Source organism: Heterodontus francisci, chromosome 34 (assembly GCF_036365525.1).
Source record: "Heterodontus francisci isolate sHetFra1 chromosome 34, sHetFra1.hap1, whole genome shotgun sequence".
NCBI lineage: Eukaryota > Metazoa > Chordata > Chondrichthyes > Heterodontiformes > Heterodontidae > Heterodontus > Heterodontus francisci.
Window position 1 is genome coordinate 21,776,458 of NC_090404.1, and position 27,667 is coordinate 21,804,124.

General features: G+C 42.5%; 2 protein-coding genes and 7 non-coding genes across 9 annotated transcripts in view; 8 read left to right on the top strand and 1 right to left on the bottom strand.

Annotated features, from left to right (window-relative positions):
- The first annotated feature begins 315 nt into the window (after positions 1–315).
- Positions 316–5,678, top strand: LOC137348715 (probable G-protein coupled receptor 139). Its single transcript, XM_068013972.1, has 2 exons — positions 316–385; positions 4,759–5,678. The coding sequence occupies exons 1-2, from the start codon at positions 316–318 to the stop codon at positions 5,676–5,678; spliced, it is 990 nt and encodes a 329-aa protein (XP_067870073.1).
- A 1,513-nt stretch (positions 5,679–7,191) lies between these two features.
- The window catches only part of LOC137348716 (probable DNA double-strand break repair Rad50 ATPase), a 72,931-nt gene continuing 52,455 nt past the window's right edge, over positions 7,192–27,667 (bottom strand). The window contains exons 21-29 of the mRNA XM_068013973.1: positions 26,907–26,993; positions 24,210–24,296; positions 21,513–21,599; positions 18,816–18,902; positions 16,119–16,205; positions 13,421–13,507; positions 10,723–10,809; positions 8,034–8,120; positions 7,192–7,267 (exon numbers count right to left, since the gene is read on the bottom strand). Of these exons, the coding sequence (XP_067870074.1) occupies positions 7,192–7,267; positions 8,034–8,120; positions 10,723–10,809; positions 13,421–13,507; positions 16,119–16,205; positions 18,816–18,902; positions 21,513–21,599; positions 24,210–24,296; positions 26,907–26,993 (772 nt within the window). The remainder of the gene's footprint in view (positions 7,268–8,033; positions 8,121–10,722; positions 10,810–13,420; positions 13,508–16,118; positions 16,206–18,815; positions 18,903–21,512; positions 21,600–24,209; positions 24,297–26,906; positions 26,994–27,667) is intronic.
- trnae-cuc (transfer RNA glutamic acid (anticodon CUC)) lies at positions 8,606–8,677 on the top strand. Its single transcript has one exon. It is a non-coding gene; the product is annotated as a tRNA-Glu (tRNA).
- trnae-cuc (transfer RNA glutamic acid (anticodon CUC)) lies at positions 11,296–11,367 on the top strand. The gene has a single exon. It is a non-coding gene; the product is annotated as a tRNA-Glu (tRNA).
- On the top strand, positions 13,994–14,065 carry trnae-cuc (transfer RNA glutamic acid (anticodon CUC)). The gene has a single exon. It is a non-coding gene; the product is annotated as a tRNA-Glu (tRNA).
- On the top strand, positions 16,692–16,763 carry trnae-cuc (transfer RNA glutamic acid (anticodon CUC)). The gene has a single exon. It is a non-coding gene; the product is annotated as a tRNA-Glu (tRNA).
- Positions 19,389–19,461, top strand: trnae-cuc (transfer RNA glutamic acid (anticodon CUC)). The gene has a single exon. It is a non-coding gene; the product is annotated as a tRNA-Glu (tRNA).
- trnae-cuc (transfer RNA glutamic acid (anticodon CUC)) lies at positions 24,783–24,854 on the top strand. The gene has a single exon. It is a non-coding gene; the product is annotated as a tRNA-Glu (tRNA).
- Positions 27,480–27,551, top strand: trnae-cuc (transfer RNA glutamic acid (anticodon CUC)). Its single transcript has one exon. It is a non-coding gene; the product is annotated as a tRNA-Glu (tRNA).

Sequence of the window (27,667 nt, forward strand, 5' to 3'; positions counted from 1 at the left end):
TAATACTGTGTGACATCTTTGTTTTAATCCATTCTATTGCATTAAAAGTCAAAATAAAAATTGACTTCATTAAATTGTTTGTTAAATGGCCGTAACTAACATTAATAATGATGTAACCTAATCTCCTTGCTCAGTGACTATACCGAATGTAAATAATGATGTAACCTAACATGTTTGTGCAGTGCCTGTAACTAACTTTAATGGCGGTATTTTTAATTGTATCCCTGTGGGTTTAACGTCAGATATAATGAAAAGATCCTGTGAATGTCAACCAGATCGTGTGTGGGATCCTGACATTGCTGCTTCTCACAGAAAATGCACGCTCCACCCAGAGGCCTAGTGTATGCTATTTACTACGCTGCCCTTGCAGCTATTGCTGTTCCAGGTAATGTATTGCAATAAGTTAATTATTATCTAATTTAATGCTAGCCTTTTTTTCAAGAGATCTGGAATGTGATGGCTCTGGTGAAACAGCACCTGAAGCAGTGTGTTCAGTTCTGGGAATCGCACCTCAGGATAGAGTCAACATGGTTTTGCGAAAGGAAAATTGTGTTTGTCAAATTTATTATTTTGAGGATGTAACTGGTGCAGTGGTGACAGTAGATTTGATATACTTGATTTTCAAAAGCCATTCGATAAAGTGTCACATAAAAGGTTAACACACAAAATAAGGTCTCATGAGGAGGAGGTAACATATTGGCATGGTCGCAGAAATGGTTAACTGCCATGAAGAAGCTAGTCGGGATAAAAAGCACATTTTCAAGTTGGCAGGCTATAACTAGTGGCGTGCTGCAACGATCAGTTGCTGTGGTTTCAGCTATTTACAATATATATTACCAGTTTAAATAAGAAACCGAGACTAATGTACCCAAGTGTGCTGATGATACAAAGCTCGGTGGGAATGTGAGCTTTGAAGAGGACACAAAGAGGCTGCAAAGAGATATATATAGGATTATTGAATGTGCAATAAGCTGACAGGTGGAATATAATGTGGGGAAGTCTGAGGTTATTCGCTTTGGTCATGAGAATAGGAAAACAAAGACTGTTTTTAAAAGGCTTGAATCTTATAAATGTTCATATTCAGAGACACTTGAGAGCAATTGCACAAGGAAGACAGGAAGTTAGCATGCAGGTACAGCTTGCAATTAGAAAGGCAAATCGAATGTTGGCCTTTATGTAAGGTGACTGGAGTACAAGAATAAGGCAGTCATTCAACAATTGTGTAGTGCTTTGGTGAGACTATACTTTGAGTAATGTGCGCAGCTTTGGTCACCATACTTAAGAAAGGATATACTTTCATTGGAGGCGATGCAGCAAAGGTTCACTTGATTATTTCCTGAGATGAGAGGGTTCTCCTATGATGAAAGGTGAAGTAAATTGGTCGAATACTCTCTGTTGTTTAGGAGAATGAGGGGTGGTCTCATTGAAACACACAAGATTCTGAAGGGACTTGACAGTTTGAAAACTGAGAGGTTGTTTCTCCGGGATGGAAAATCCAGAATCAGTTTTCGGATAAGGGGTCGATCATTTAGGACTGATGGGAGGAGAAATTTCTTCACTTAGGGTTGTGAATCTTCGGAATTTTTTACCTCTGAGGTTTTTGGATGCTCCATCGTTTGAGTGTATTCAAGGCTGGGATAGACAGATTTGTGATGTCACAGAATCAATGGATATTGGGAGCGGCCGGGATAGTGGAGTTGGAGTTGAAGGATTAGTATAAATGGGTGGTTGTTGGTCGGCACAGACTCGGTGGGCCGAAGGGCCTGTTACAGTGCTGTATCACTCTATGACTATGAAGTGGATCAACCATGATCCTATGGAATGCCAGTGCAGTTGCGAGGGGCCATATTGTCTACTCCTGCTCCTATTAAGTTTTTGTGCATTTAGGAAGCATTTATTGGTATCGGAGGTGGTGTATCACAAATTCACCAGAATGATACCGGGGCTTAGAGGGTTAAGATAGAACAAAGAACAAAGAACAGGACAGCACAGGAACAGGCCATTCAGTCCTACAAGCCTGCGTAGATCTTGATGCCTGCCTAAACTAACACCTTCTGCACTTCCAGGGCCCATATCCCTTTATTCCCATCCTATTCATGTATTTGTCAAGATGTCTCTTAAAAGTCGCTATCGTATCTGCTTCCACCACCTCCCCTGGCAGCAAGTTCCAGGCACTCACCACCCTCTGTGTAAAAAAACTTGCCTCGCACATCCCCTCTAAACTTTGCCCCTCACACCTTAAAACTATGTCCCCTAGTAACAGACTCTTCCTCCCTGGGGAAAAGCTTCTGACTATCCACTCTGTCCATGCCACTCATAACTTTGTAAACCTCTATCATGTCGCCCCTCCACCTCCGTCGTTCCAGTGAAAACAATCCAAGTTTTTCCAACCTCTTCACATAGCTAAGTTAAGAGAACATTTTGCATAAATATGAATACAGAAGATTGAGACGTACTGCAGATGTGAAATGATTTATTAGTGCAGAGGAATAGTTTTTCCCGCTGGTCGGGGAGTCTAAAAATAAGGCCATAATCTTAAAATTCAAGTGATGTCGTTCAGGGCTTATATCAGGAAGCACTTCCTAACAAAAAATGTCGTGTAAATCTAGACCTCACGTTCCTTAAAAAAATATTGAGACGAGGGCAATTGAAAATGCCAAAACTCAGATTGATATATTTTTGTTAGGTGAGAGTATTAAGGAGTATGGAACTGGGGAGGCTGAATGGAGCTAAAATACACAGCAGCCAAGATTTAATTGAATGACGAAACAAGCTTGAGGGGCTGAATGACCTATTCACGTTCCTCTGTGCCTAATCTGTTCATCAACTATGAAACAAGCAGTGAACTCCAACAGATGTAATATTGCGTAAATGCAAAAAAACGGCCCATCTGTTCAAATGCAATCTCAATATTAGGAACCGCCCTGATCATCTGAGTGGAAGATGGGAACAGTGAAAGTGGCCATCTCAGAATTCAACAAACTATGAGAAAACAAAGGGGCACCAATTGTAGACATGGCTGTAAGAATGACACGAAAACACGAAACGAGGTTTCATTTCATCCACATCGTTGTATGATTTGGACGGAATTGCTATTTTTCTCGAATTAACTTTTTTTTGCCAGATTTTATAACACATTCGGTAAATTCTTTGGATTCTGGATTTATGTCAATCCGTGGCTGAATTTCTCAAATGCTTTAATCACTGAAAGGATTTCGTTAAATAATCAATAATTATAAAACTGGTCAGTCGATATATTTAGTAATGAAATTAGGACTTTTGTTAAGGAATGAATTTTTAAAAAGTAAGTTACAGCTCAAAGCACTACTGATAATTCAGAACAATGAGGCGACTAGAATCATTAATAATTAATTTCCCTGGAATATCCATCCGTGCTCTTGATTCCAACGGTTCTGTTTATCTCTCACTGCTCCTCCCAGCTGCTCCTGCGTTTTTATTCTGCTACAATTTCCATTCACTCCAAACGGTTTCTCTGATCCTTGGGCCAGTCAGTGTCCTTGGTCTTTCCTCTAATCTGTTTCGTGGGCTCCAAAATCCGGTCCAGTCCCAAATTTCTCTTTTAGCTTCAAGGATCATTCCTGTCCTGCAAATCACCTGGCTTACTTTTACTTGATCATCCATTTGGAAGGCCGAATCTGAATGCAGTACGAAAGTTAATCTTCCCAACTCTTTACTATCTCTATTTGCCCCTTTCCCAGTGACCGTGGCTGTTTTTTGAAACGCCCTGCTATTCACTTATGCGCATTTGTTTAAGCTGTATAATCTTAGTTCAGTTGGTGCGGCTGTTTGTCTGAGAGTTATCATCAAGGGCTCTGGGGAGCGGGCAGGAAAGTGAAATTGAAGCCCAAGATCAGCTATGATCGGACAGAATGGTGGAGCAGGCTCGATGTGGTCTCCTTCTGCTCCTATTTCTTATTTTCTTGTTCTTGTGAAGCCCCACTCAGGGACTTAGTTCATAGTCTAAGTTGGTGTGAGGAAACATTGAAAGAATGGTGCATTGTGGGAAATATGGTTCTTACCTGAGACATTAAAGTAATGTCCTGGGTCAGTAGTTGCGCTGGAAATTAATGTACATGAACCCATCTACATAATTAATAATGTCCCGTGGTATTGCACACTGAACGAAACACGTTATACTTCATCAATATGGGTGGCTTTTGATTGGATTGACCGTACATTAACCCCTTGTCTACGTTGAAGAAGAGCCAACAGGTGTTATGGTGTTTTCGACAATTTTTGTCTCAGCCAATGTGCTCAATTCCAGGCAAACTGATGAATGGCATCGCTGCAGTTTGTGGGGCCTGCTCGTGTCTGTCAATGTGAAATGGTTCTAATCTCTTGAGAGAATGGTTAGGGAGTTGCATCAATATAAAGCTCTGCAAACTTTGTTTCATTGATTGCAATATTCATTTTTAATTCATTTTATATTGAATCCATTTGTTTTTTTGCTTATTGTGTGCTTTTAAAATTCAATATCATAAATCTGTATGTTTTACTTACTGATTTATTAGATTCATCATTACGCCCTCGACTACTTTTACCTGTTTGTCAATTCCATCGATCTAAATGCATTTTTCCCTCTGATTTTAAATATATCTCAGTTCTCCCGAAGTCCCTGTTTTATATCAGTCTTCATCACATTAAGTATCAAAGCTGGAAACTTTATATAACTTCAATTAATATGCTAATTCTGCTGCAAGTATATTGTGTAACGTCTCCAATTTCCCTCCCTTATAGTTAATTTAGTGGCGATTGTGATCCTGTCCAGAGGGAAGTGCGGTCTCTCCAGGTGTATAACACAGTACCTGGTGTCCATGGCAGTGACGGATCTTCTGGTCATTATCACCGCTGTGATGTTAAACCGGCTTCCTGGCATTTATTTTCCAGGGAGCTTCATGTCCATTACTCCAGTGTGCAGTCTCAGCATTACGGTAATTAATGCATCCAAAGACAGTTCTGTCTGGTTAACAGTCACTTTCACCTTTGATCGATTTGTGGCCATTTGTTGTCAGAAACTGAAAACAAAATATTGCACCCAGAAAACAGTGGCATGGGTGATAGGAACAGTCTGTGCTCTGAGCTGCTTAAAAAACATCCCTTGGTATTTTCTACATGAACCCATCTATATAATTAACAATGTCCCGTGGTATTGCACACTGAAGGAAACACGTTATACTTCACCAATATGGGTGGCTTTTGATTGCACTGACCGTATATTAACCCCTTGTCTGCCGTTCTTTCTGATTCTTTTGCTCAACGCTCTGACCGTAAGGCACATTGTAGTGGGCAGCAGTATTCGCAGGAGACTCCGGGTGAACAGTAATGCAGAGAATCAGAATGACCCAGAGATGGAAATCCGGAGAAAGTCCATTGTTTTACTCTTTGCTATCTCGGGTGCTTTCATTCTTCTGTGGATGACGTATGCCGTACAGTTCTTATATGAGCAATTTACAAATGATTATATAATCAAAGGATTCAATGATCCCAAATTTATTCTCATAGAAAGTGCAAATATGCTTCAGCTGCTGAGTTGCTGCACAAACACTTTTATTTATGCAGTGACCCAGAGCAAATTCCGGGAACAGTTAAAGAATATGGTGAAACATTTGGTAGAAAATATGTCTAAATTAATTAAATGGAAAAGAAATTTCCAATAGTAACTCTGCTTATCCAAATAGCTCTCGTCTGGTTTAGTGTGAACAAAAGATTCAAAAAGTGGAAGGAATTGCATACTGATGTGGAATGGGCACATGAGCTGACAACTAAGTTTATTGACTTTTGTACCAGAGTCACAAACATCCCAATTTACTGACAGGTGACCTTCTTGTACCAGAGTCACAAACACCCAAATTTACTGACAGGTGACCTTCCTGTACCAGAGACACAAACATCCCAATTTACTGAGAGGTGATCTTCCTGTACCAGAGTCACAAACATCCCAATTTACTGACAGGTGACCTTCCTGTGACAGAGCCACAAACATCCCAATTTACTGACAGGTGACCTTCTTGTACCAGAGTCACAAACACCCCAATTTACTGAGAGGTGATCTTCCTGTACCAGAGTCACAAACATCCCAATTTACTGAGAGGTGATCTTCCTGTACCAGAGTCACAAACATCCCAATTTACTGACAGGTGACCTTCCTGTACCAGAGACACAAACATCCCAATTTACTGAGAGGTGATCTTCCTGTACCAGAGTCACAAACATCCCAATTTACTGACAGGTGACCTTCCTGTGACAGAGCCACAAACATCCCAATTTACTGACAGGTGACCTTGCTGTACCAGTGATATAAACATTGCAATTTTTCGCAGGTGATGCTTTGTACCAGAGAGACACAGCACCCAATTTACAGAAAGTTGCCCCTTTGTCCGCTTACTAGAAGCATTATAATTTACTGATTTTAGGCATCAATTTCTCAGTGACTTGACAAGCGTTTTGCAAGTGTTGGACTTTAACTTTCTCTGCTACAAATGGAAATCTTCATGAGAATGTGAACTCAGGGTCTGTGCCAGATTGTCCCATGTCCCTCCATGCAACAATACAACCTTCCTGCACAAGAGAAACAAATCACGACTTTACTGCTTTGCTTCAACTGTTTTTTTTTTTTGTCATAGAGTGGTGCAGCACCAAAACAGGACCTTTGGGTCACCAAGTCTCTGCGGACCATCAACCACCCATTTAGACTGAACCTATATTTCCTACCACTTCCTTGCCTTCCTACCACCTACACTAGCAGCAGTTTACAATAGCCAGTTCACCTACCACCCTACTAGCCTTCGGCTGTGGGAGGAGACAAGGAGCATTGGGAGAACTTTCAAAGCCCGCACAGGTAGTACCCAGAACTGAAGCCGGGTCGCTACAGCTGTGGTACTAACCGCTGCATTACTGTGCCACCCCACAAACTTAGGAAATCTGGAAGTGAATGATAAGTTTAGATTCATAACTTAATCTTATGTACCTTTTCTGCTACTGAAAAGTTAATTGCTCTGGTATCTCTGTGTAGTGTAATCGTGCATGGTGTCTCTGACTGGGATTGGTTTGGGACTGCTATAGAGCTGACAGGAGAGAGTATATTTTAGGATATCTACATAGATCTGTATATTTTAGGATTGATGTAGGCCTGTGGAGAAAATGCGGGGCAGACGGATGCGTTTGGGATTACTATAGTGTTATGGGGTTGCTGGGGGATGGGTCTTGGGTGGCAGTGGGGTCTGGATATATTGTTTTGAAAAGAAACCTATTACAGAAAGTACGAGGAAGTATAATTAGTTTTGGATTGCGATGGGGAGCAGACACAAAAAGATTGTTTCCGGTTGATGCAGGGCGCTGGGGAGAGAGCTGAGAAGTCAGATTAGTTTCGAGATTAATGGAGATAGTACAGCAAATATGATTTGTTTGGGATTTATTCCACGTAATGGGGAGAGAGTGGAACAATGGGGTCAATTCTGGACTGAGACAGGGCTACGGGTAATGGGAATAGTTTTGGATACAACCAGGGCGACAGAGAGGAAAGACTGGGACAATTGTAGTTGCTTTGGATTCATCTATCAATTCACTTGGGGATGTCCTGAGGTCATGCAGGGTCCATTCATAGTTCCTTTATAAAATGATCTCTGTAGATATTGATGGACCATGTGGTCAACTTTTGGAAGATTAACTGGTTCTATGATTAAAACATATTGATTTAAAACCTCCATAATAATCAACTCGAGTAATTTCCCCATGCTAGATGTTTGGCTAACTGGCCTATCGTTTCCTACTTTCTGCCTCGCTCCCTTCTGAAATAAAAAAATTATATTTGCACTTTCCCAGTCCACTGCAATCTTCCAAAACATCAAGAATTTTGGAAGATTATAACCAAAGCCTCGACAATCTCTGCAGCCACTCCTTTTAAGAGGCTCCTTGGAGGCAGGCCATCTGTTCTTGGGGTCTTTTCAGCCTTCAGGTCCAACGTTTTTCCCAGCAGATTTTATCGATTGATGACGAAAGTTTTAATTTCCTACCTCCTTTTCACCTCTTCATTTTTAAGTTTCTTTGGCAGCTTTTCCAACTCTTCTACAGTGGAAACAGAGACGTAATTAATCTCTTTTCTGTAAAAAAATTAATGCTTTTCAATGTCCTGCATCTTTCATTCCCACACCTGCTTCTCACGTAAAGCTGGGTTTCATGAATTCGGTGTGTTTGCATCAAGCAGCTAATCACCTGGGAGCTGGAGGAGCAGAAGAAGCTGGAGAAAGAGCAGAGATAGAAGCAGGAGCAGATCTTACATGAATTTGCTTGAATTTGATGTGTACCAGTTGTATCTATTGATGTGTGACAACTGTGCATGCCGTGTGCTTTCACAGGAGCCACAGTGAGCAAGTTTGTGCGATTTGCAAATTGAAACTTGTCTGTCCGAGGTTTGTGTCACTGTTTCAGCTCAGTGTCCATTTCATGTTGTTATTGGCTGAACAAGACTTCTATATCGTGACTAAATATGCCGTTTTGTGCCTGAAACAAATCTGTGGGCAAAGTGTCCAAAAGCGAAAAATGGAAACAGTGTGGATGACTTAACCTACAGGGATGCTTCGCAGCGTCCCTGGTGGTCTAGTGGTTAGGATTCGGCGCTCTCACCGCTGCGGCCCGGGTTCGATTCCCGGCCAGGGAAACAACATTTCTTGTTTGTGACGGGAGCATTCACCAACATGTCTTCTCTGCTCCATTAAGGCAGACAATGTTCTGCACCTCTCCCAATGTCTGGGGAATGTGAAACACAATTGAAGCTCCAGGTTGCTGATTCTTCATTCGAGCTCAACAAGTCTCGGTTGGATCAGCTCCATAGCAAGCACGGAGACACATCCCAGGGAATGCACGAAAACAAGTCAAGGTCTGTGCAAGGTTGCACCGCTCAACAATATACTCCCTGCACAGATGAAGATGCAGGAGAAGGGGACCGCATTTTCTCCCTGCTGTGCAAACCACCTCTAATTGCACCCCTGGTCAACCAATCACAGCTGCTCTATCAAACAAGCACACCAGGTGCAATGGTCTCTTTCTATAATTGAATGTTTCTCGACAGCAGTACATCGTCATGATCGGAACATGGGACTTAGGCCGGGTGGACTCTTTCTGTGACTTGAACATTCTTGGAGTAGAAGCCATTTGACCCTTCAAGATTGCTTCACAATTTGATCACGAGATGGCTGATCTGGTTGTGTCCCAACTCCACTTTCCTGTCTCACCTCCATAACCCTTCAGTCCCCTGCCTATCAAAAACTGATCTAACTCAGCCTTGAATAAATTCAAACATCCGGCCTCCCCTGCTTTATGGGGTAGCGAATTCCACAGACATTGAGAACACATAATCCTCTTTAACTCTGACTTGCAAAAAAATCTAGTCTTAAACCATGGTATTAGTCTTCCCAAAAGAGGAAACATCCTCCCGATAACCACTCTATCAAGTGCTTTCAGGATCCTATATGTTTCAAAAAGATCACTTCACACTTTTTAAACTCCAATGAGTATAAAAAAGGCCATCATTCTCGGAATTAGTTGAGTCCACCTTCTCTGAAGTGCGTTTAATGCAATTACATCTTGCTTCAAATAAGGAAAGCGAAAATGTACACATTAATCCAGATGTGCTTTCACCAAGGCCCTGTACAGCTGCAGTAAAGCCTTGATACTTGTATACTTGATTCCTCTTACAAAAACCCCATTCCATTTGACTTCCTAATCACTTGCTGTACCTGCGTATTAATCGTTTGTGATTCATGAACTAGGACACCCACATCCCTTTGTAGAACCGAGCGCCTCAATCTCTCTCCATTTATATAGTATGCAGCTTTTCCATTCTTCCTGCCATAGTGGACGCATTGACTTTTCTCACATTTGGCAAAGTTCTCCACACTCACCTGACCATTCTATATCCGTTTGTAGACTCTTTAATTCCGCTTGTCTGTTTTCTTTCCACCTTGCTTACAGTCATTGGCAAATTTAGCTATCATAAATTCGGCTTTGGCAGCAAAGACATTGATATAAATTGCAAACAGTTGAGGTCCCAGCACTGATCCCTGTGACACTCCACAAGTGATAGCTTGCCAACCAGAAAACAATATTTTTTCTTTTTTGAACGACTGTTTCCTGTTCGCCAACCTGTCCTTTATCCAGGCTAATATGTTACCCCTGCATGATGTTTTCTTATCTTGTGTAGTAACCTTTGAGGTGGCGTCTTATCAAATGCCTTTTGGAAAGCTATGTACACCACAACTACAGACTCCTTTTATCCACCTTGCTTGTTACTTCCTCGAGGAGCTCTAATAAATCAGTTAAACGGCATTTCCCTTTCACATAACCATGTTCACTCTGTCTAATCCCATGCTCATTTTCTAAGTATCCTGCGATAACCTCCATAATAATCAACTCGAGTAATTTCCCCATGCTAGATGTTTGGCTAACTGGCCTATCGTTTCCTACTTTCTGCCTCGCTCCCTTCTGGAATAAAGAAATTATATTTGCACTTTCCCAGTCCACTGCGATCTTCCAAAACATCAAGAATTTTGGAAGATTATAACCAAAGCCTCGACAATCTCTGCAGCCACTCCTTTTAAGAGCCTAGGAGGCAGGCCATCTGTTCTTGGGGTCTTTTCAGCCTTCAGGTCCAACATTTTTCCCAGCAGATTTTATCGATTGATGACGAAAGTTTTAATTTCCTACCTCCTTTTCACCTCTTGATTTTTAAGTTTCTTTGGCAGCTTTTCCAACTCTTCTACAGTGGAAACAGAGACGTAATTAATCACTTTTCTGTAAAAAAAATTAATGCTTTTCAATGTCCTGCATCTTTCATTCCCACACCTGCATTTCACGTAAAGCTGGGTTTCGTGAATTCAGTGTGTTTGCGTTAAGCAGCTAATCACCTGGCAGCTGGAGGAGCAGAAGAAGCTGGAGAAAGAGCAGTGATAGAAGCAGAAGTAGATCTTACATGAATTTGCTTGAAATTGATGTGTACCAGTTGTATCTATTGATGTGTGACAACTGTGCATGCCGTGTGCTTTCACAGGAGCCACAGTGAGCAAGTTTGAGTGATTTGCAAATTGAAACTTGTCCGTCCGCGGCTTGTGTCACTGTTTCAGCTCAGTGTCCATTTCATGTTGTTCTTGGCTGAACAAGACTTCTATATTGTGACTAAATATGCCGTTTTGTGCCTGAAACAAATCTGTGGGCAAAGTGTCCAAAAGCGAAAAATGGAAACAGTGTGGATGACTTAACCTACAGGGATGCTTTGCAGCTTCCCTGGTGGTCTAGTGGTTAGGATTCGGCGCTCTCACCGCTGCGGCCCGGGTTCGATTCCCGGCCAGGGAAACAACATTTCTTGTTTGTGACGGGAGCATTCACCAACATGTCTTCTCTGCTCCATTAAGGCAGACAATGTTCTGCACCTCTCCCAATGTCTGGGGAATGTGAAACACAATTGAAGCTCCAGGTTGCTGATTCTTCATTCGAGCTCAACAAGTCTCGGTTGGATCAGCTCCACAACAAGCACGGAGACACATCCCAGGGAATGCACGAGAACAAGTCAAGGTCTGTGCAAGGTTGCACCGCTCAACAATATACTCCCTGCACAGATGAAGATGCAGGAGAAGGGGACCGCATTTTCTCCCTGCTGTGCAAACCACCTCTAATTGCACCCCTGGTCAACCAATCACAGCTGCTCTATCAAACAAGCACACCAGGTGCAATGGTCTCTTTCTATAATTGAATGTTTCTCGACAGCAGTACATCGTCATGATCGGAACATGGGACTTAGGCCGGGTGGACTCTTTCTGTGACTTGAACATTCTTGGAGTAGAAGCCATTTGACCCTTCAAGATTGCTTCACAATTTGATCACTAGATGGCTGATCTGGTTGTGTCCCAACTCCACTTTCCTGTCTCACCTCCATAACCCTTCAGTCCCCTGCCTATCAAAAACTGATCTAACTCAGCCTTGAATAAATTCAAACATCCGGCCTCCCCTGCTTTATGGGGTAGCGAATTCCACAGACATTGAGAACACATAATCCTCTTTAACTCTGACTTGCAAAAAAATCTAGTCTTAAACTGTGCCCCATGGTATTAGTCTTCCCAAAAGAGGAAACATCCTCCCGATAACCACTCTATCAAGTGCTTTCAGGATCCTATATGTTTCAAAAAGATCACTTCACACTTTTTAAACTCCAATGAGTATAAAAAAGGCCATCATTCTCGGAATTAGTTGAGTCCACCTTCTCTGAAGTGCGTTTAATGCAATTACATCTTGCTTCAAATAAGGAAAGCGAAAATGTACACATTAATCCAGATGTGCTTTCACCAAGGCCCTGTACAGCTGCAGTAAAGCCTTGATACTTGTAGACTTGATTCCTCTAACAAAAACCCCATTCCATTTGACTTCCTAATCACTTGCTGTACCTGCGTATTAATCGTTTGTGATTCATGAACCAGGACACCCACATCCCTTTGTAGAACCAAGCTCCTCAATCTCTCTCCATTTATATAGTATGCAGCTTTTCCATTCTTCCTGCCATAGTGGACGCATTGACTTTTCTCACATTTGGCAAAGTTCTCCACACTCACCTGACCATTCTATATCCGTTTGTAGACTCTTTAATTCCGCTTGTCTGTTTTCTTTCCACCTTGCTTACAGTCATTGGCAAATTTAGCTATCATAAATTCGGCTTTGGCAGCAAAGACATTGATATAAATTGCAAACAGTTGAGGTCAAAGCACTGATCCCTGTGACACTCCACAAGTGATAGCTTGCCAACCAGAAAACAATATTTTTTCTTTTTTGAACGACTGTTTCCTGTTCGCCAACCTGTCCTTTATCCAGGCTAATATGTTACCCCTGCATGATGTTTTCTTATCTTGTGTAGTAACCTTTGAGGTGGCGTCTTATCAAATGCCTTTTGGAAAGCTATGTACACCACAACTACAGGCTCCTTTTATCCACCTTGCTTGTTACTTCCTCGAGGAGCTCTAATAAATCAGTTAAACGGCATTTCCCTTTCACATAACCATGTTCACTCTGTCTAATCCCATGCTCATTTTCTAAGTATCCTGCGATAACCTCCATAATAATCAACTCGAGTAATTTCCCCATGCTAGATGTTTGGCTAACTGGCCTATCGTTTCCTACTTTCTGCCTCGCTCCCTTCTGGAATAAAGAAATTATATTTGCACTTTCCCAGTCCACTGCGATCTTCCAAAACATCAAGAATTTTGGAAGATTATAACCAAAGCCTCGATAATCTCTGCAGCCACTCCTTTTAAGAGCCTAGGAGGCAGGCCATCTGTTCTTGGGGTCTTTTCAGCCTTCAGGTCCAACATTTTTTCCCAGCAGATTTTATCGATTGATGACGAAAGTTTTAATTTCCTACCTCCTTTTCACCTCTTGATTTTTAAGTTTCTTTGGCAGCTTTTCCAACTCTTCTACAGTGGAAACAGAGACGTAATTAATCACTTTTCTGTAAAAAAAATTAATGCTTTTCAATGTCCTGCATCTTTCATTCCCACACCTGCATTTCACGTAAAGCTGGGTTTCGTGAATTCAGTGTGTTTGCGTTAAGCAGCTAATCACCTGGCAGCTGGAGGAGCAGAAGAAGCTGGAGAAAGAGCAGTGATAGAAGCAGAAGTAGATCTTACATGAATTTGCTTGAAATTGATGTGTACCAGTTGTATCTATTGATGTGTGACAACTGTGCATGCCGTGTGCTTTCACAGGAGCCACAGTGAGCAAGTTTGAGTGATTTGCAAATTGAAACTTGTCCGTCCGCGGCTTGTGTCACTGTTTCAGCTCAGTGTCCATTTCATGTTGTTATTGGCTGAACAAGACTTCTATATTGTGACTAAATATGCCGTTTTGTGCCTGAAACAAATCTGTGGGCAAAGTGTCCAAAAGCGAAAAATGGAAACAGTGTGGATGACTTAACCTACAGGTATGCTTTGCAGCCTCCCTGGTGGTCTAGTGGTTAGGATTCGGCGCTCTCACCGCTGCGGCCCGGTTTCGATTCCCGGCCAGGGAAACAACATTTCTTGTTTGTGACGGGAGCATTCACCAACATGTCTTCTCTGCTCTATTAAGGCACACAATGTTCTGCACCTCTCCCAATGTCTGGGGAATGTGAAACACAATTGAAGCTCCAGGTTGCTGATTCTTCATTCGAGCTCAACAAGTCTCGGTTGGATCAGCTCCATGACAAGCACGGAGACACATCCCAGGGAATACACGAAAACAAGTCAAGGGCTGTGCAAGGTTGCACCGCTGAACAATATACTCCCTGCACAGATGAAGATGCAGGAGAAGGGGACCGCATTTTCTCCCTGCTGTGCAAACCACCTCTAATTGCACCCCTGGTCAACCAATCACAGCTGCTCTATCAAACAAGCACACCAGGTGCAATGGTCTCTTTCTATAATTGAATGTTTCTCGACAGCAGTACATCGTCATGATCGGAACATGGGACTTAGGCCGGGTGGACTCTTTCTGTGACTTGAACATTCTTGGAGTAGAAGCCATTTGACCCTTCAAGATTGCTTCACAATTTGATCACTAGATGGCTGATCTGGTTGTGTCCCAACTCCACTTTCCTGTCTCACCTCCATAACCCTTCAGTCCCCTGCCTATCAAAAACTGATCTAACTCAGCCTTGAATAAATTCAAACATCCGGCCTCCCCTGCTTTATGGGGTAGCGAATTCCACAGACATTGAGAACACATAATCCTCTTTAACTCTGACTTGCAAAAAAATCTAGTCTTAAACTGTGCCCCATGGTATTAGTCTTCCCAAAAGAGGAAACATCCTCCCGATAACCACTCTATCAAGTGCTTTCAGGATCCTATATGTTTCAAAAAGATCACTTCACACTTTTTAAACTCCAATGAGTATAAAAAAGGCCATCATTCTCGGAATTAGTTGAGTCCACCTTCTCTGAAGTGCGTTTAATGCAATTACATCTTGCTTCAAATAAGGAAAGCGAAAATGTACACATTAATCCAGATGTGCTTTCACCAAGGCCCTGTACAGCTGCAGTAAAGCCTTGATACTTGTAGACTTGATTCCTCTAACAAAAACCCCATTCCATTTGACTTCCTAATCACTTGCTGTACCTGCGTATTAATCGTTTGTGATTCATGAACCAGGACACCCACATCCCTTTGTAGAACCAAGCTCCTCAATCTCTCTCCATTTATATAGTATGCAGCTTTTCCATTCTTCCTGCCATAGTGGACGCATTGACTTTTCTCACATTTGGCAAAGTTCTCCACACTCACCTGACCATTCTATATCCGTTTGTAGACTCTTTAATTCCGCTTGTCTGTTTTCTTTCCACCTTGCTTACAGTCATTGGCAAATTTAGCTATCATAAATTCGGCTTTGGCAGCAAAGACATTGATATAAATTGCAAACAGTTGAGGTCAAAGCACTGATCCCTGTGACACTCCACAAGTGATAGCTTGCCAACCAGAAAACAATATTTTTTCTTTTTTGAACGACTGTTTCCTGTTCGCCAACCTGTCCTTTATCCAGGCTAATATGTTACCCCTGCATGATGTTTTCTTATCTTGTGTAGTAACCTTTGAGGTGGCGTCTTATCAAATGCCTTTTGGAAAGCTATGTACACCACAACTACAGGCTCCTTTTATCCACCTTGCTTGTTACTTCCTCGAGGAGCTCTAATAAATCAGTTAAACGGCATTTCCCTTTCACATAACCATGTTCACTCTGTCTAATCCCATGCTCATTTTCTAAGTATCCTGCGATAACCTCCATAATAATCAACTCGAGTAATTTCCCCATGCTAGATGTTTGGCTAACTGGCCTATCGTTTCCTACTTTCTGCCTCGCTCCCTTCTGGAATAAAGAAATTATATTTGCACTTTCCCAGTCCACTGCGATCTTCCACAACATCAAGAATTTTGGAAGATTATAACCAAAGCCTCGATAATCTCTGCAGCCACTCCTTTTAAGAGCCTAGGAGGCAGGCCATCTGTTCTTGGGGTCTTTTCAGCCTTCAGGTCCAACATTTTTTCCCAGCAGATTTTATCGATTGATGACGAAAGTTTTAATTTCCTACCTCCTTTTCACCTCTTGATTTTTAAGTTTCTTTGGCAGCTTTTCCAACTCTTCTACAGTGGAAACAGAGACGTAATTAATCACTTTTCTGTAAAAAAAATTAATGCTTTTCAATGTCCTGCATCTTTCATTCCCACACCTGCATTTCACGTAAAGCTGGGTTTCGTGAATTCAGTGTGTTTGCGTCAAGCAGCTAATCACCTGGGAGCTGGAGGAGCAGAAGAAGCTGGAGAAAGAGCAGTGATAGAAGCAGAAGTAGATCTTACATGAATTTGCTTGAAATTGATGTGTACCAGTTGTATCTATTGATGTGTGACAACTGTGCATGCCGTGTGCTTTCACAGGAGCCACAGTGAGCAAGTTTGAGTGATTTGCAAATTGAAACTTGTCCGTCCGCGGCTTGTGTCACTGTTTCAGCTCAGTGTCCATTTCATGTTGTTATTGGCTGAACAAGACTTCTATATTGTGACTAAATATGCCGTTTTGTGCCTGAAACAAATCTGTGGGCAAAGTGTCCAAAAGCGAAAAATGGAAACAGTGTGGATGACTTAACCTACAGGTATGCTTTGCAGCCTCCCTGGTGGTCTAGTGGTTAGGATTCGGCGCTCTCACCGCTGCGGCCCGGTTTCGATTCCCGGCCAGGGAAACAACATTTCTTGTTTGTGACGGGAGCATTCACCAACATGTCTTCTCTGCTCTATTAAGGCACACAATGTTCTGCACCTCTCCCAATGTCTGGGGAATGTGAAACACAATTGAAGCTCCAGGTTGCTGATTCTTCATTCGAGCTCAACAAGTCTCGGTTTTATCAGCTCCATGACAAGCACGGAGACACATCCCAGGGAATACACGAAAACAAGTCAAGGGCTGTGCAAGGTTGCACCGCTGAACAATATACTCCCTGCACAGATGAAGATGCAGGAGAAGGGGACCGCATTTTCTCCCTGCTGTGCAAACCACCTCTAATTGCACCCCTGGTCAACCAATCACAGCTGCTCTATCAAACAAGCACACCAGGTGCAATGGTCTCTTTCTATAATTGAATGTTTCTCGACAGCAGTACATCGTCATGATCGGAACATGGGACTTAGGCCGGGTGGACTCTTTCTGTGACTTGAACATTCTTGGAGTAGAAGCCATTTGACCCTTCAAGATTGCTTCACAATTTGATCACTAGATGGCTGATCTGGTTGTGTCCCAACTCCACTTTCCTGTCTCACCTCCATAACCCTTCAGTCCCCTGCCTATCAAAAACTGATCTAACTCAGCCTTGAATAAATTCAAACATCCGGCCTCCCCTGCTTTATGGGGTAGCGAATTCCACAGACATTGAGAACACATAATCCTCTTTAACTCTGACTTGCAAAAAAATCTAGTCTTAAACTGTGCCCCATGGTATTAGTCTTCCCAAAAGAGGAAACATCCTCCCGATAACCACTCTATCAAGTGCTTTCAGGATCCTATATGTTTCAAAAAGATCACTTCACACTTTTTAAACTCCAATGAGTATAAAAAAGGCCATCATTCTCGGAATTAGTTGAGTCCACCTTCTCTGAAGTGCGTTTAATGCAATTACATCTTGCTTCAAATAAGGAAAGCGAAAATGTACACATTAATCCAGATGTGCTTTCACCAAGGCCCTGTACAGCTGCAGTAAAGCCTTGATACTTGTAGACTTGATTCCTCTAACAAAAACCCCATTCCATTTGACTTCCTAATCACTTGCTGTACCTGCGTATTAATCGTTTGTGATTCATGAACCAGGACACCCACATCCCTTTGTAGAACCAAGCTCCTCAATCTCTCTCCATTTATATAGTATGCAGCTTTTCCATTCTTCCTGCCATAGTGGACGCATTGACTTTTCTCACATTTGGCAAAGTTCTCCACACTCACCTGACCATTCTATATCCGTTTGTAGACTCTTTAATTCCGCTTGTCTGTTTTCTTTCCACCTTGCTTACAGTCATTGGCAAATTTAGCTATCATAAATTCGGCTTTGGCAGCAAAGACATTGATATAAATTGCAAACAGTTGAGGTCAAAGCACTGATCCCTGTGACACTCCACAAGTGATAGCTTGCCAACCAGAAAACAATATTTTTTCTTTTTTGAACGACTGTTTCCTGTTCGCCAACCTGTCCTTTATCCAGGCTAATATGTTACCCCTGCATGATGTTTTCTTATCTTGTGTAGTAACCTTTGAGGTGGCGTCTTATCAAATGCCTTTTGGAAAGCTATGTACACCACAACTACAGGCTCCTTTTATCCACCTTGCTTGTTACTTCCTCGAGGAGCTCTAATAAATCAGTTAAACGGCATTTCCCTTTCACATAACCATGTTCACTCTGTCTAATCCCATGCTCATTTTCTAAGTATCCTGCGATAACCTCCATAATAATCAACTCGAGTAATTTCCCCATGCTAGATGTTTGGCTAACTGGCCTATCGTTTCCTACTTTCTGCCTCGCTCCCTTCTGGAATAAAGAAATTATATTTGCACTTTCCCAGTCCACTGCGATCTTCCAAAACATCAAGAATTTTGGAAGATTATAACCAAAGCCTCGATAATCTCTGCAGCCACTCCTTTTAAGAGCCTAGGAGGCAGGCCATCTGTTCTTGGGGTCTTTTCAGCCTTCAGATCCAACATTTCTCCCAGCAGGTTTTATCGATTGATGATGAAAGTTTTAATTTCCTACCTCCTTTTCACCTCTTGATTTTTAAGTTTCTTTGGCAGCTTTTCCAACTCTTCTACAGTGGAAACAGAGACGTAATTAATCACTTTTCTGTAAAAAAAATTAATGCTTTTCAATGTCCTGCATCTTTCATTCCCACACCTGCATTTCACGTAAAGCTGGGTTTCGTGAATTCAGTGTGTTTGCGTTAAGCAGCTAATCACCTGGCAGCTGGAGGAGCAGAAGAAGCTGGAGAAAGAGCAGTGATAGAAGCAGAAGTAGATCTTACATGAATTTGCTTGAAATTGATGTGTACCAGTTGTATCTATTGATGTGTGACAACTGTGCATGCCGTGTGCTTTCACAGGAGCCACAGTGAGCAAGTTTGAGTGATTTGCAAATTGAAACTTGTCCGTCCGCGGCTTGTGTCACTGTTTCAGCTCAGTGTCCATTTCATGTTGTTCTTGGCTGAACAAGACTTCTATATTGTGACTAAATATGCCGTTTTGTGCCTGAAACAAACCTGTGGGCAAAGTGTCCAAAAGCGAAAAATGGAAACAGTGTGGATGACTTAACCTACAGGGGTGCTTTGCAGCGTCCCTGGTGGTCTAGTGGTTAGGATTCGGCGCTCTCACCGCTGCGGCCCGGGTTCGGTTCCCGGCCAGGGGAACAACATTTCTTGTTTGTGACGGGAGCATTCACCAACATGTCTTCTCTGCTCCATTAAGGCAGACAATGTTCTGCACCTCTCCCAATGTCTGGGGAATGTGAAACACAATTGAAGCTCCAGGTTGCTGATTCTTCATTCGAGCTCAACAAGTCTCGGTTGGATCAGCTCCGTAACAAGCACGGAGACACATCCCAGGGAATGCACGAAAACAAGTCAAGGTCTGTGCAAGGTTGCACCGCTCAACAATATACTCCCTGCACAGATGAAGATGCAGGAGAAGGGGACCGCATTTTCTCCCTGCTGTGCAAACCACCTCTAATTGCACCCCTGGTCAACCAATCACAGCTGCTCTATCAAACAAGCACACCAGGTGCAATGGTCTCTTTCTATAATTGAATGTTTCTCGACAGCAGTACATCGTCATGATCGGAACATGGGACTTAGGCCGGGTGGACTCTTTCTGTGACTTGAACATTCTTGGAGTAGAAGCCATTTGACCCTTCAAGATTGCTTCACAATTTGATCACTAGATGGCTGATCTGGTTGTGTCCCAACTCCACTTTCCTGTCTCACCTCCATTACCCTTCAGTCCCCTGCCTATCAAAAACTGATCTAACTCAGCCTTGAATAAATTCAAACATCCGGCCTCCCCTGCTTTATGGGGTAGCGAATTCCACAGACATTGAGAACAGATAATCCTCTTTAACTCTGACTTGCAAAAAAATCTTGTCTTAAACTGTGCCCCATGGTATTAGTCTTCCCAAAAGAGGAAACATCCTCCCGATAACCACTCTATCAAGTGCTTTCAGGATCCTATATGTTTCAAAAAGATCACTTCACACTTTTTAAACTCCAATGAGTATAAAAAAGGCCATCATTCTCGGAATTAGTTGAGTCCACCTTCTCTGAAGTGCGTTTAATGCAATTACATCTTGCTTCAAATAAGGAAAGCGAAAATGTACACATTAATCCAGATGTGCTTTCACCAAGGCCCTGTACAGCTGCAGTAAAGCCTTGATACTTGTATACTTGATTCCTCTTACAAAAACCCCATTCCATTTGACTTCCTAATCACTTGCTGTACCTGCGTATTAATCGTTTGTGATTCATGAACCAGGACACCCACATCCCTTTGTAGAACCGAGCTCCTCAATCTCTCTCCATTTATATAGTATGCAGCTTTTCCATTCTTCCTGCCATAGTGGACGCATTGACTTTTCTCACATTTGGCAAAGTTCTCCACACTCACCTGACCATTCTATATCCGTTTGTAGACTCTTTAATTCCGCTTGTCTGTTTTCTTTCCACCTTGCTTACAGTCATTGGCAAATTTAGCTATCATAAATTCGGCTTTGGCAGCAAAGACATTGACATAAATTGCAAACAGTTGAGGTCCCAGCACTGATCCCTGTGACACTCCACAAGTGATAGCTTGCCAACCAGAAAACAATATTTTTTCTTTTTTGAACGACTGTTTCCTGTTCGCCAACCTGTCCTTTATCCAGGCTAATATGTTACCCCTGCATGATGTTTTCTTATCTTGTGTAGTAACCTTTGAGGTGGCGTCTTATCAAATGCCTTTTGGAAAGCTATGTACACCACAACTACAGACTCCTTTTATCCACCTTGCTTGTTACTTCCTCGAGGAGCTCTAATAAATCAGTTAAACGGCATTTCCCTTTCACATAACCATGTTCACTCTGTCTAATCCCATGCTCATTTTCTAAGTATCCTGCGATAACCTCCATAATAATCAACTCGAGTAATTTCCCCATGCTAGATGTTTGGCTAACTGGCCTATCGTTTCCTACTTTCTGCCTCGCTCCCTTCTGGAATAAAGAAATTATATTTGCACTTTCCCAGTCCACTGCGATCTTCCAAAACATCAAGAATTTTGGAAGATTATAACCAAAGCCTCGACAATCTCTGCAGCCACTCCTTTTAAGAGCCTAGGAGGCAGGCCATCTGTTCTTGGGGTCTTTTCAGCCTTCAGGTCCAACATTTTTCCCAGCAGATTTTATCGATTGATGACGAAAGTTTTAATTTCCTACCTCCTTTTCACCTCTTGATTTTTAAGTTTCTTTGGCAGCTTTTCCAACTCTTCTACAGTGGAAACAGAGACGTAATTAATCACTTTTCTGTAAAACAAATTAATGCTTTTCAATGTCCTGCATCTTTCATTCCCACACCTGCATTTCACGTAAAGCTGGGTTTCGTGAATTCAGTGTGTTTGCGTCAAGCAGCTAATCACCTGGGAGCTGGAGGAGCAGAAGAAGCTGGAGAAAGAGCAGTGATAGAAGCAGAAGTAGATCTTACATGAATTTGCTTGAAATTGATGTGTACCAGTTGTATCTATTGATGTGTGACAACTGTGCATGCCGTGTGCTTTCACAGGAGCCACAGTGAGCAAGTTTGTGTGATTTGCAAATTGAAACTTGTCCGTCCGCGGCTTGTGTCACTGTTTCAGCTCAGTGTCCATTTGATGTTGTTATTGGCTGAACAAGACTTCTATATTGTGACTAAATATGCCGTTTTGTGCCTGAAACAAATCTGTGGGCAAAGTGTCCAAAAGCGAAAAATGGAAACAGTGTGGATGACTTAACCTACAGGGATGCTTTGCAGCTTCCCTAGTGGTCTAGTGATTAGGATTCGGCGCTCTCACCGCTGCGGCCTGGTTTCGATACCCGGCCAGGGAAACAACATTTCTTGTTTGTGACGGGAGCATTCACCAACATGTCTTCTCTGCTCCATTAAGGCAGACAATGTTCTGCACCTCTCCCAATGTCTGGGGAATGTGAAACACAATTGAAGCTCCAGGTTGCTGATTCTTCATTCGAGCTCAACAAGTCTCGGTTGGATCAGCTCCACAACAAGCACGGAGACACATCCCAGGGAATGCACGAGAACAAGTCAAGGTCTGTGCAAGGTTGCACCGCTCAACAATATACTCCCTGCACAGATGAAGATGCAGGAGAAGGGGACCGCATTTTCTCCCTGCTGTGCAAACCACCTCTAATTGCACCCCTGGTCAACCAATCACAGCTGCTCTATCAAACAAGCACACCAGGTGCAATGGTCTCTTTCTATAATTGAATGTTTCTCGACAGCAGTACATCGTCATGATCGGAACATGGGACTTAGGCCGGGTGGACTCTTTCTGTGACTTGAACATTCTTGGAGTAGAAGCCATTTGACCCTTCAAGATTGCTTCACAATTTGATCACTAGATGGCTGATCTGGTTGTGTCCCAACTCCACTTTCCTGTCTCACCTCCATAACCCTTCAGTCCCCTGCCTATCAAAAACTGATCTAACTCAGCCTTGAATAAATTCAAACATCCGGCCTCCCCTGCTTTATGGGGTAGCGAATTCCACAGACATTGAGAACACATAATCCTCTTTAACTCTGACTTGCAAAAAAATCTAGTCTTAAACTGTGCCCCATGGTATTAGTCTTCCCAAAAGAGGAAACATCCTCCCGATAACCACTCTATCAAGTGCTTTCAGGATCCTATATGTTTCAAAAAGATCACTTCACACTTTTTAAACTCCAATGAGTATAAAAAAGGCCATCATTCTCGGAATTAGTTGAGTCCACCTTCTCTGAAGTGCGTTTAATGCAATTACATCTTGCTTCAAATAAGGAAAGCGAAAATGTACACATTAATCCAGATGTGCTTTCACCAAGGCCCTGTACAGCTGCAGTAAAGCCTTGATACTTGTATACTTGATTCCTCTTACAAAAACCCCATTCCATTTGACTTCCTAATCACTTGCTGTACCTGCGTATTAATCGTTTGTGATTCATGAACCAGGACACCCACATCCCTTTGTAGAACCGAGCTCCTCAATCTCTCTCCCTTTATATAGTATGCAGCTTTTCCATTCTTCCTGCCATAGTGGACGCATTGACTTTTCTCACATTTGGCAAAGTTCTCCACACTCACCTGACCATTCTATATCCGTTTGTAGACTCTTTAATTCCGCTTGTCTGTTTTCTTTCCACCTTGCTTACAGTCATTGGCAAATTTAGCTATCATAAATTCGGCTTTGGCAGCAAAGACATTGACATAAATTGCAAACAGTTGAGGTCCCAGCACTGATCCCTGTGACACTCCACAAGTGATAGCTTGCCAACCAGAAAACAATATTTTTTCTTTTTTGAACGACTGTTTCCTGTTCGCCAACCTGTCCTTTATCCAGGCTAATATGTTACCCCTGCATGATGTTTTCTTATCTTGTGTCGTAACCTTTGAGGTGGCGTCTTATCAAATGCCTTTTGGAAAGCTATGTACACCACAACTACAGACTCCTTTTATCCACCTTGCTTGTTACTTCCTCGAGGAGCTCTAATAAATCAGTTAAACGGCATTTCCCTTTCACATAACCATGTTCACTCTGTCTAATCCCATGCTCATTTTCTAAGTATCCTGCGATAACCTCCATAATAATCAACTCGAGTAATTTCCCCATGCTAGATGTTTGGCTAACTGGCCTATCGTTTCCTACTTTCTGCCTCGCTCCCTTCTGGAATAAAGAAATTATATTTGCACTTTCCCAGTCCACTGCGATCTTCCAAAACATCATGAATTTTGGAAGATTATAACCAAAGCCTCGACAATCTCTGCAGCCACTCCTTTTAAGAACCTAGGAGGCAGGCCATCTGTTCTTGGGGTCTTTTCAGCCTTCAGGTCCAACATTTTTCCCAGCAGATTTTATCGATTGATGACGAAAGTTTTAATTTCCTACCTCCTTTTCACCTCTTGATTTTTAAGTTTCTTTGGCAGCTTTTCCAACTCTTCTACAGTGGAAACAGAGACGTAATTAATCACTTTTCTGTAAAAAAAATTAATGCTTTTCAATGTCCTGCATCTTTCATTCCCACACCTGCATTTCACGTAAAGCTGGGTTTCGTGAATTCAGTGTGTTTGCGTCAAGCAGCTAATCACCTGGGAGCTGGAGGAGCAGAAGAAGCTGGAGAAAGAGCAGTGATAGAAGCAGAAGTAGATCTTACATGAATTTGCTTGAAATTGATGTGTACCAGTTGTATCTATTGATGTGTGACAACTGTGCATGCCGTGTGCTTTCACAGGAGCCACAGTCAGCAAGTTTGTGTGATTTGCAAATTGAAACTTGTCCGTCCGCGGCTTGTGTCACTGTTTCAGCTCAGTGTCCATTTCATGTTGTTATTGGCTGAACAAGACTTCTATATTGTGACTAAATATGCCGTTTTGTGCCTGAAACAAATCTGTGGGCAAAGTGTCCAAAAGCGAAAAATGGAAACAGTGTGGATGACTTAACCTACAGGGATACTTTGCAGCCTCCCTGGTGGTCTAGTGGTTAGGATTCGGCGCTCTCACCGCTGCGGCCCGGGTTCGATTCCCGGCCAGGGAAACAACATTTCTTGTTTGTGACGGGAGCATTCACCAACATGTCTTCTCTGCTCCATTAAGGCAGACAGTGTTCTGCACCTCTCCCAATGTCTGGGGAATGTGAAACACAATTGAAGCTCCAGGTTGCTGATTCTTCATTCGAGCTCAACAAGTCTCGGTTGGATCAGCTCCATAACAAGCACGGAGACACATCCCAGGGAATGCACGAAAACAAGTCAAGGTCTGTGCAAGATTGCACCGCTCAACAATATACTCCCTGCACAGATGAAGATGCAGGAGAAGGGGACCGCATTTTCTCCCTGCTGTGCAAACCACCTCTAATTGCACCCCTGGTCAACCAATCACAGCTGCTCTATCAAATAAGCACGCCAGGTGCAATGGTCTCTTTCTATAATTGAATGTTTCTCGACAGCAGTACATCGTCATGATCGGAACATGGGACTTAGGCCGGGTGGACTCTTTCTGTGACTTGAACATTCTTGGAGTAGAAGCCATTTGACCCTTCAAGATTGCTTCACAATTTGATCACTAGATGGCTGATCTGGTTGTGTCCCAACTCCACTTTCCTGTCTCACCTCCATAACCCTTCAGTCCCCTGCCTATCAAAAACTGATCTAACTCAGCCTTGAATAAATTCAAACATCCGGCCTCCCCTGCTTTATGGGGTAGCGAATTCCACAGACATTGAGAACACATAATCCTCTTTAACTCTGACTTGCAAAAAAATCTAGTCTTAAACTGTGCCCCATGGTATTAGTCTTCCCAAAAGAGGAAACATCCTCCCGATAACCACTCTATCAAGTGCTTTCAGGATCCTATATGTTTCAAAAAGATCACTTCACACTTTTTAAACTCCAATGAGTATAAAAAAGGCCATCATTCTCGGAATTAGTTGAGTCCACCTTCTCTGAAGTGCGTTTAATGCAATTACATCTTGCTTCAAATAAGGAAAGCGAAAATGTACACATTAATCCAGATGTGCTTTCACCAAGGCCCTGTACAGCTGCAGTAAAGCCTTGATACTTGTATACTTGATTCCTCTTACAAAAACCCCATTCCATTTGACTTCCTAATCACTTGCTGTACCTGCGTATTAATCGTTTGTGATTCATGAACCAGGACACCCACATCCCTTTGTAGAACCGAGCTCCTCAATCTCTCTCCATTTATATAGTATGCAGCTTTTCCATTCTTCCTGCCATAGTGGACGCATTGACTTTTCTCACATTTGGCAAAGTTCTCCACACTCACCTGACCATTCTATATCCGTTTGTAGACTCTTTAATTCCGCTTGTCTGTTTTCTTTCCACCTTGCTTACAGTCATTGGCAAATTTAGCTATCATAAATTCGGCTTTGGCAGCAAAGACATTGATATAAATTGCAAACAGTTGAGGTCCCAGCACTGATCCCTGTGACACTCCACAAGTGATAGCTTGCCAACCAGAAAACAATATTTTTTCTTTTTTGAACGACTGTTTCCTGTTCGCCAACCTGTCCTTTATCCAGGCTAATATGTTACCCCTGCATGATGTTTTCTTATCTTGTGTAGTAACCTTTGAGGTGGCGTCTTATCAAATGCCTTTTGGAAAGCTATGTACACCACAACTACAGGCTCCTTTTATCCACCTTTCTTGTTACTTCCTCGAGGAGCTCTAATAAATCAGTTAAACGGCATTTCCCTTTCACATAACCATGTTCACTCTGTCTAATCCCATGCTCATTTTCTAAGTATCCTGCGATAACCTCCATAATAATCAACTCGAGTAATTTCCCCATGCTAGATGTTTGGCTAACTGGCCTATCGTTTCCTACTTTCTGCCTCGCTCCCTTCTGGAATAAAGAAATTATATTTGCACTTTCCCAGTCCACTGCGATCTTCCAAAACATCAAGAATTTTGGAAGATTATAACCAAAGCCTCGACAATCTCTGCAGCCACTCCTTTTAAGAGCCTAGGAGGCAGGCCATCTGTTCTTGGGGTCTTTTCAGCCTTCAGGTCCAACATTTTTCCCAGCAGATTTTATCGATTGATGACGAAAGTTTTAATTTCCTACCTCCTTTTCACCTCTTGATTTTTAAGTTTCTTTGGCAGCTTTTCCAACTCTTCTACAGTGGAAACAGAGACGTAATTAATCACTTTTCTGTAAAAAAAATTAATGCTTTTCAATGTCCTGCATCTTTCATTCCCACACCTGCATTTCACGTAAAGCTGGGTTTCGTGAATTCAGTGTGTTTGCGTCAAGCAGCTAATCACCTGGGAGCTGGAGGAGCAGAAGAAGCTGGAGAAAGAGCAGTGATAGAAGCAGAAGTAGATCTTACATGAATTTGCTTGAAATTGATGTGTACCAGTTGTATCTATTGATGTGTGACAACTGTGCATGCCGTGTGCTTTCACAGGAGCCACAGTGAGCAAGTTTGTGTGATTTGCAAATTGAAACTTGTCCGTCCGCGGCTTGTGTCACTGTTTCAGCTCAGTGTCCATTTCATGTTGTTATTGGCTGAACAAGACTTCTATATTGTGACGTAATATGCCGTTTTGTGCCTGAAACAAATCTGTGGGCAAAGTGTCCAAAAGCGAAAAATGGAAACAGTGTGGATGACTTAACCGACAGGGATGCTTTGCAGCGTCCCTGGTGGTCTAGTGGTTAGGATTCGGCGCTCTCACCGCTGCGGCCCGGGTTCGATTCCCGGCCAGGGAAACAACATTTCTTGTTTGTGACGGGAGCATTCACCAACATGTCTTCTCTGCTCCATTAAGGCAGACAATGTTCTGCACCTCTCCCAATGTCTGGGGAATGTGAAACACAATTGAAGC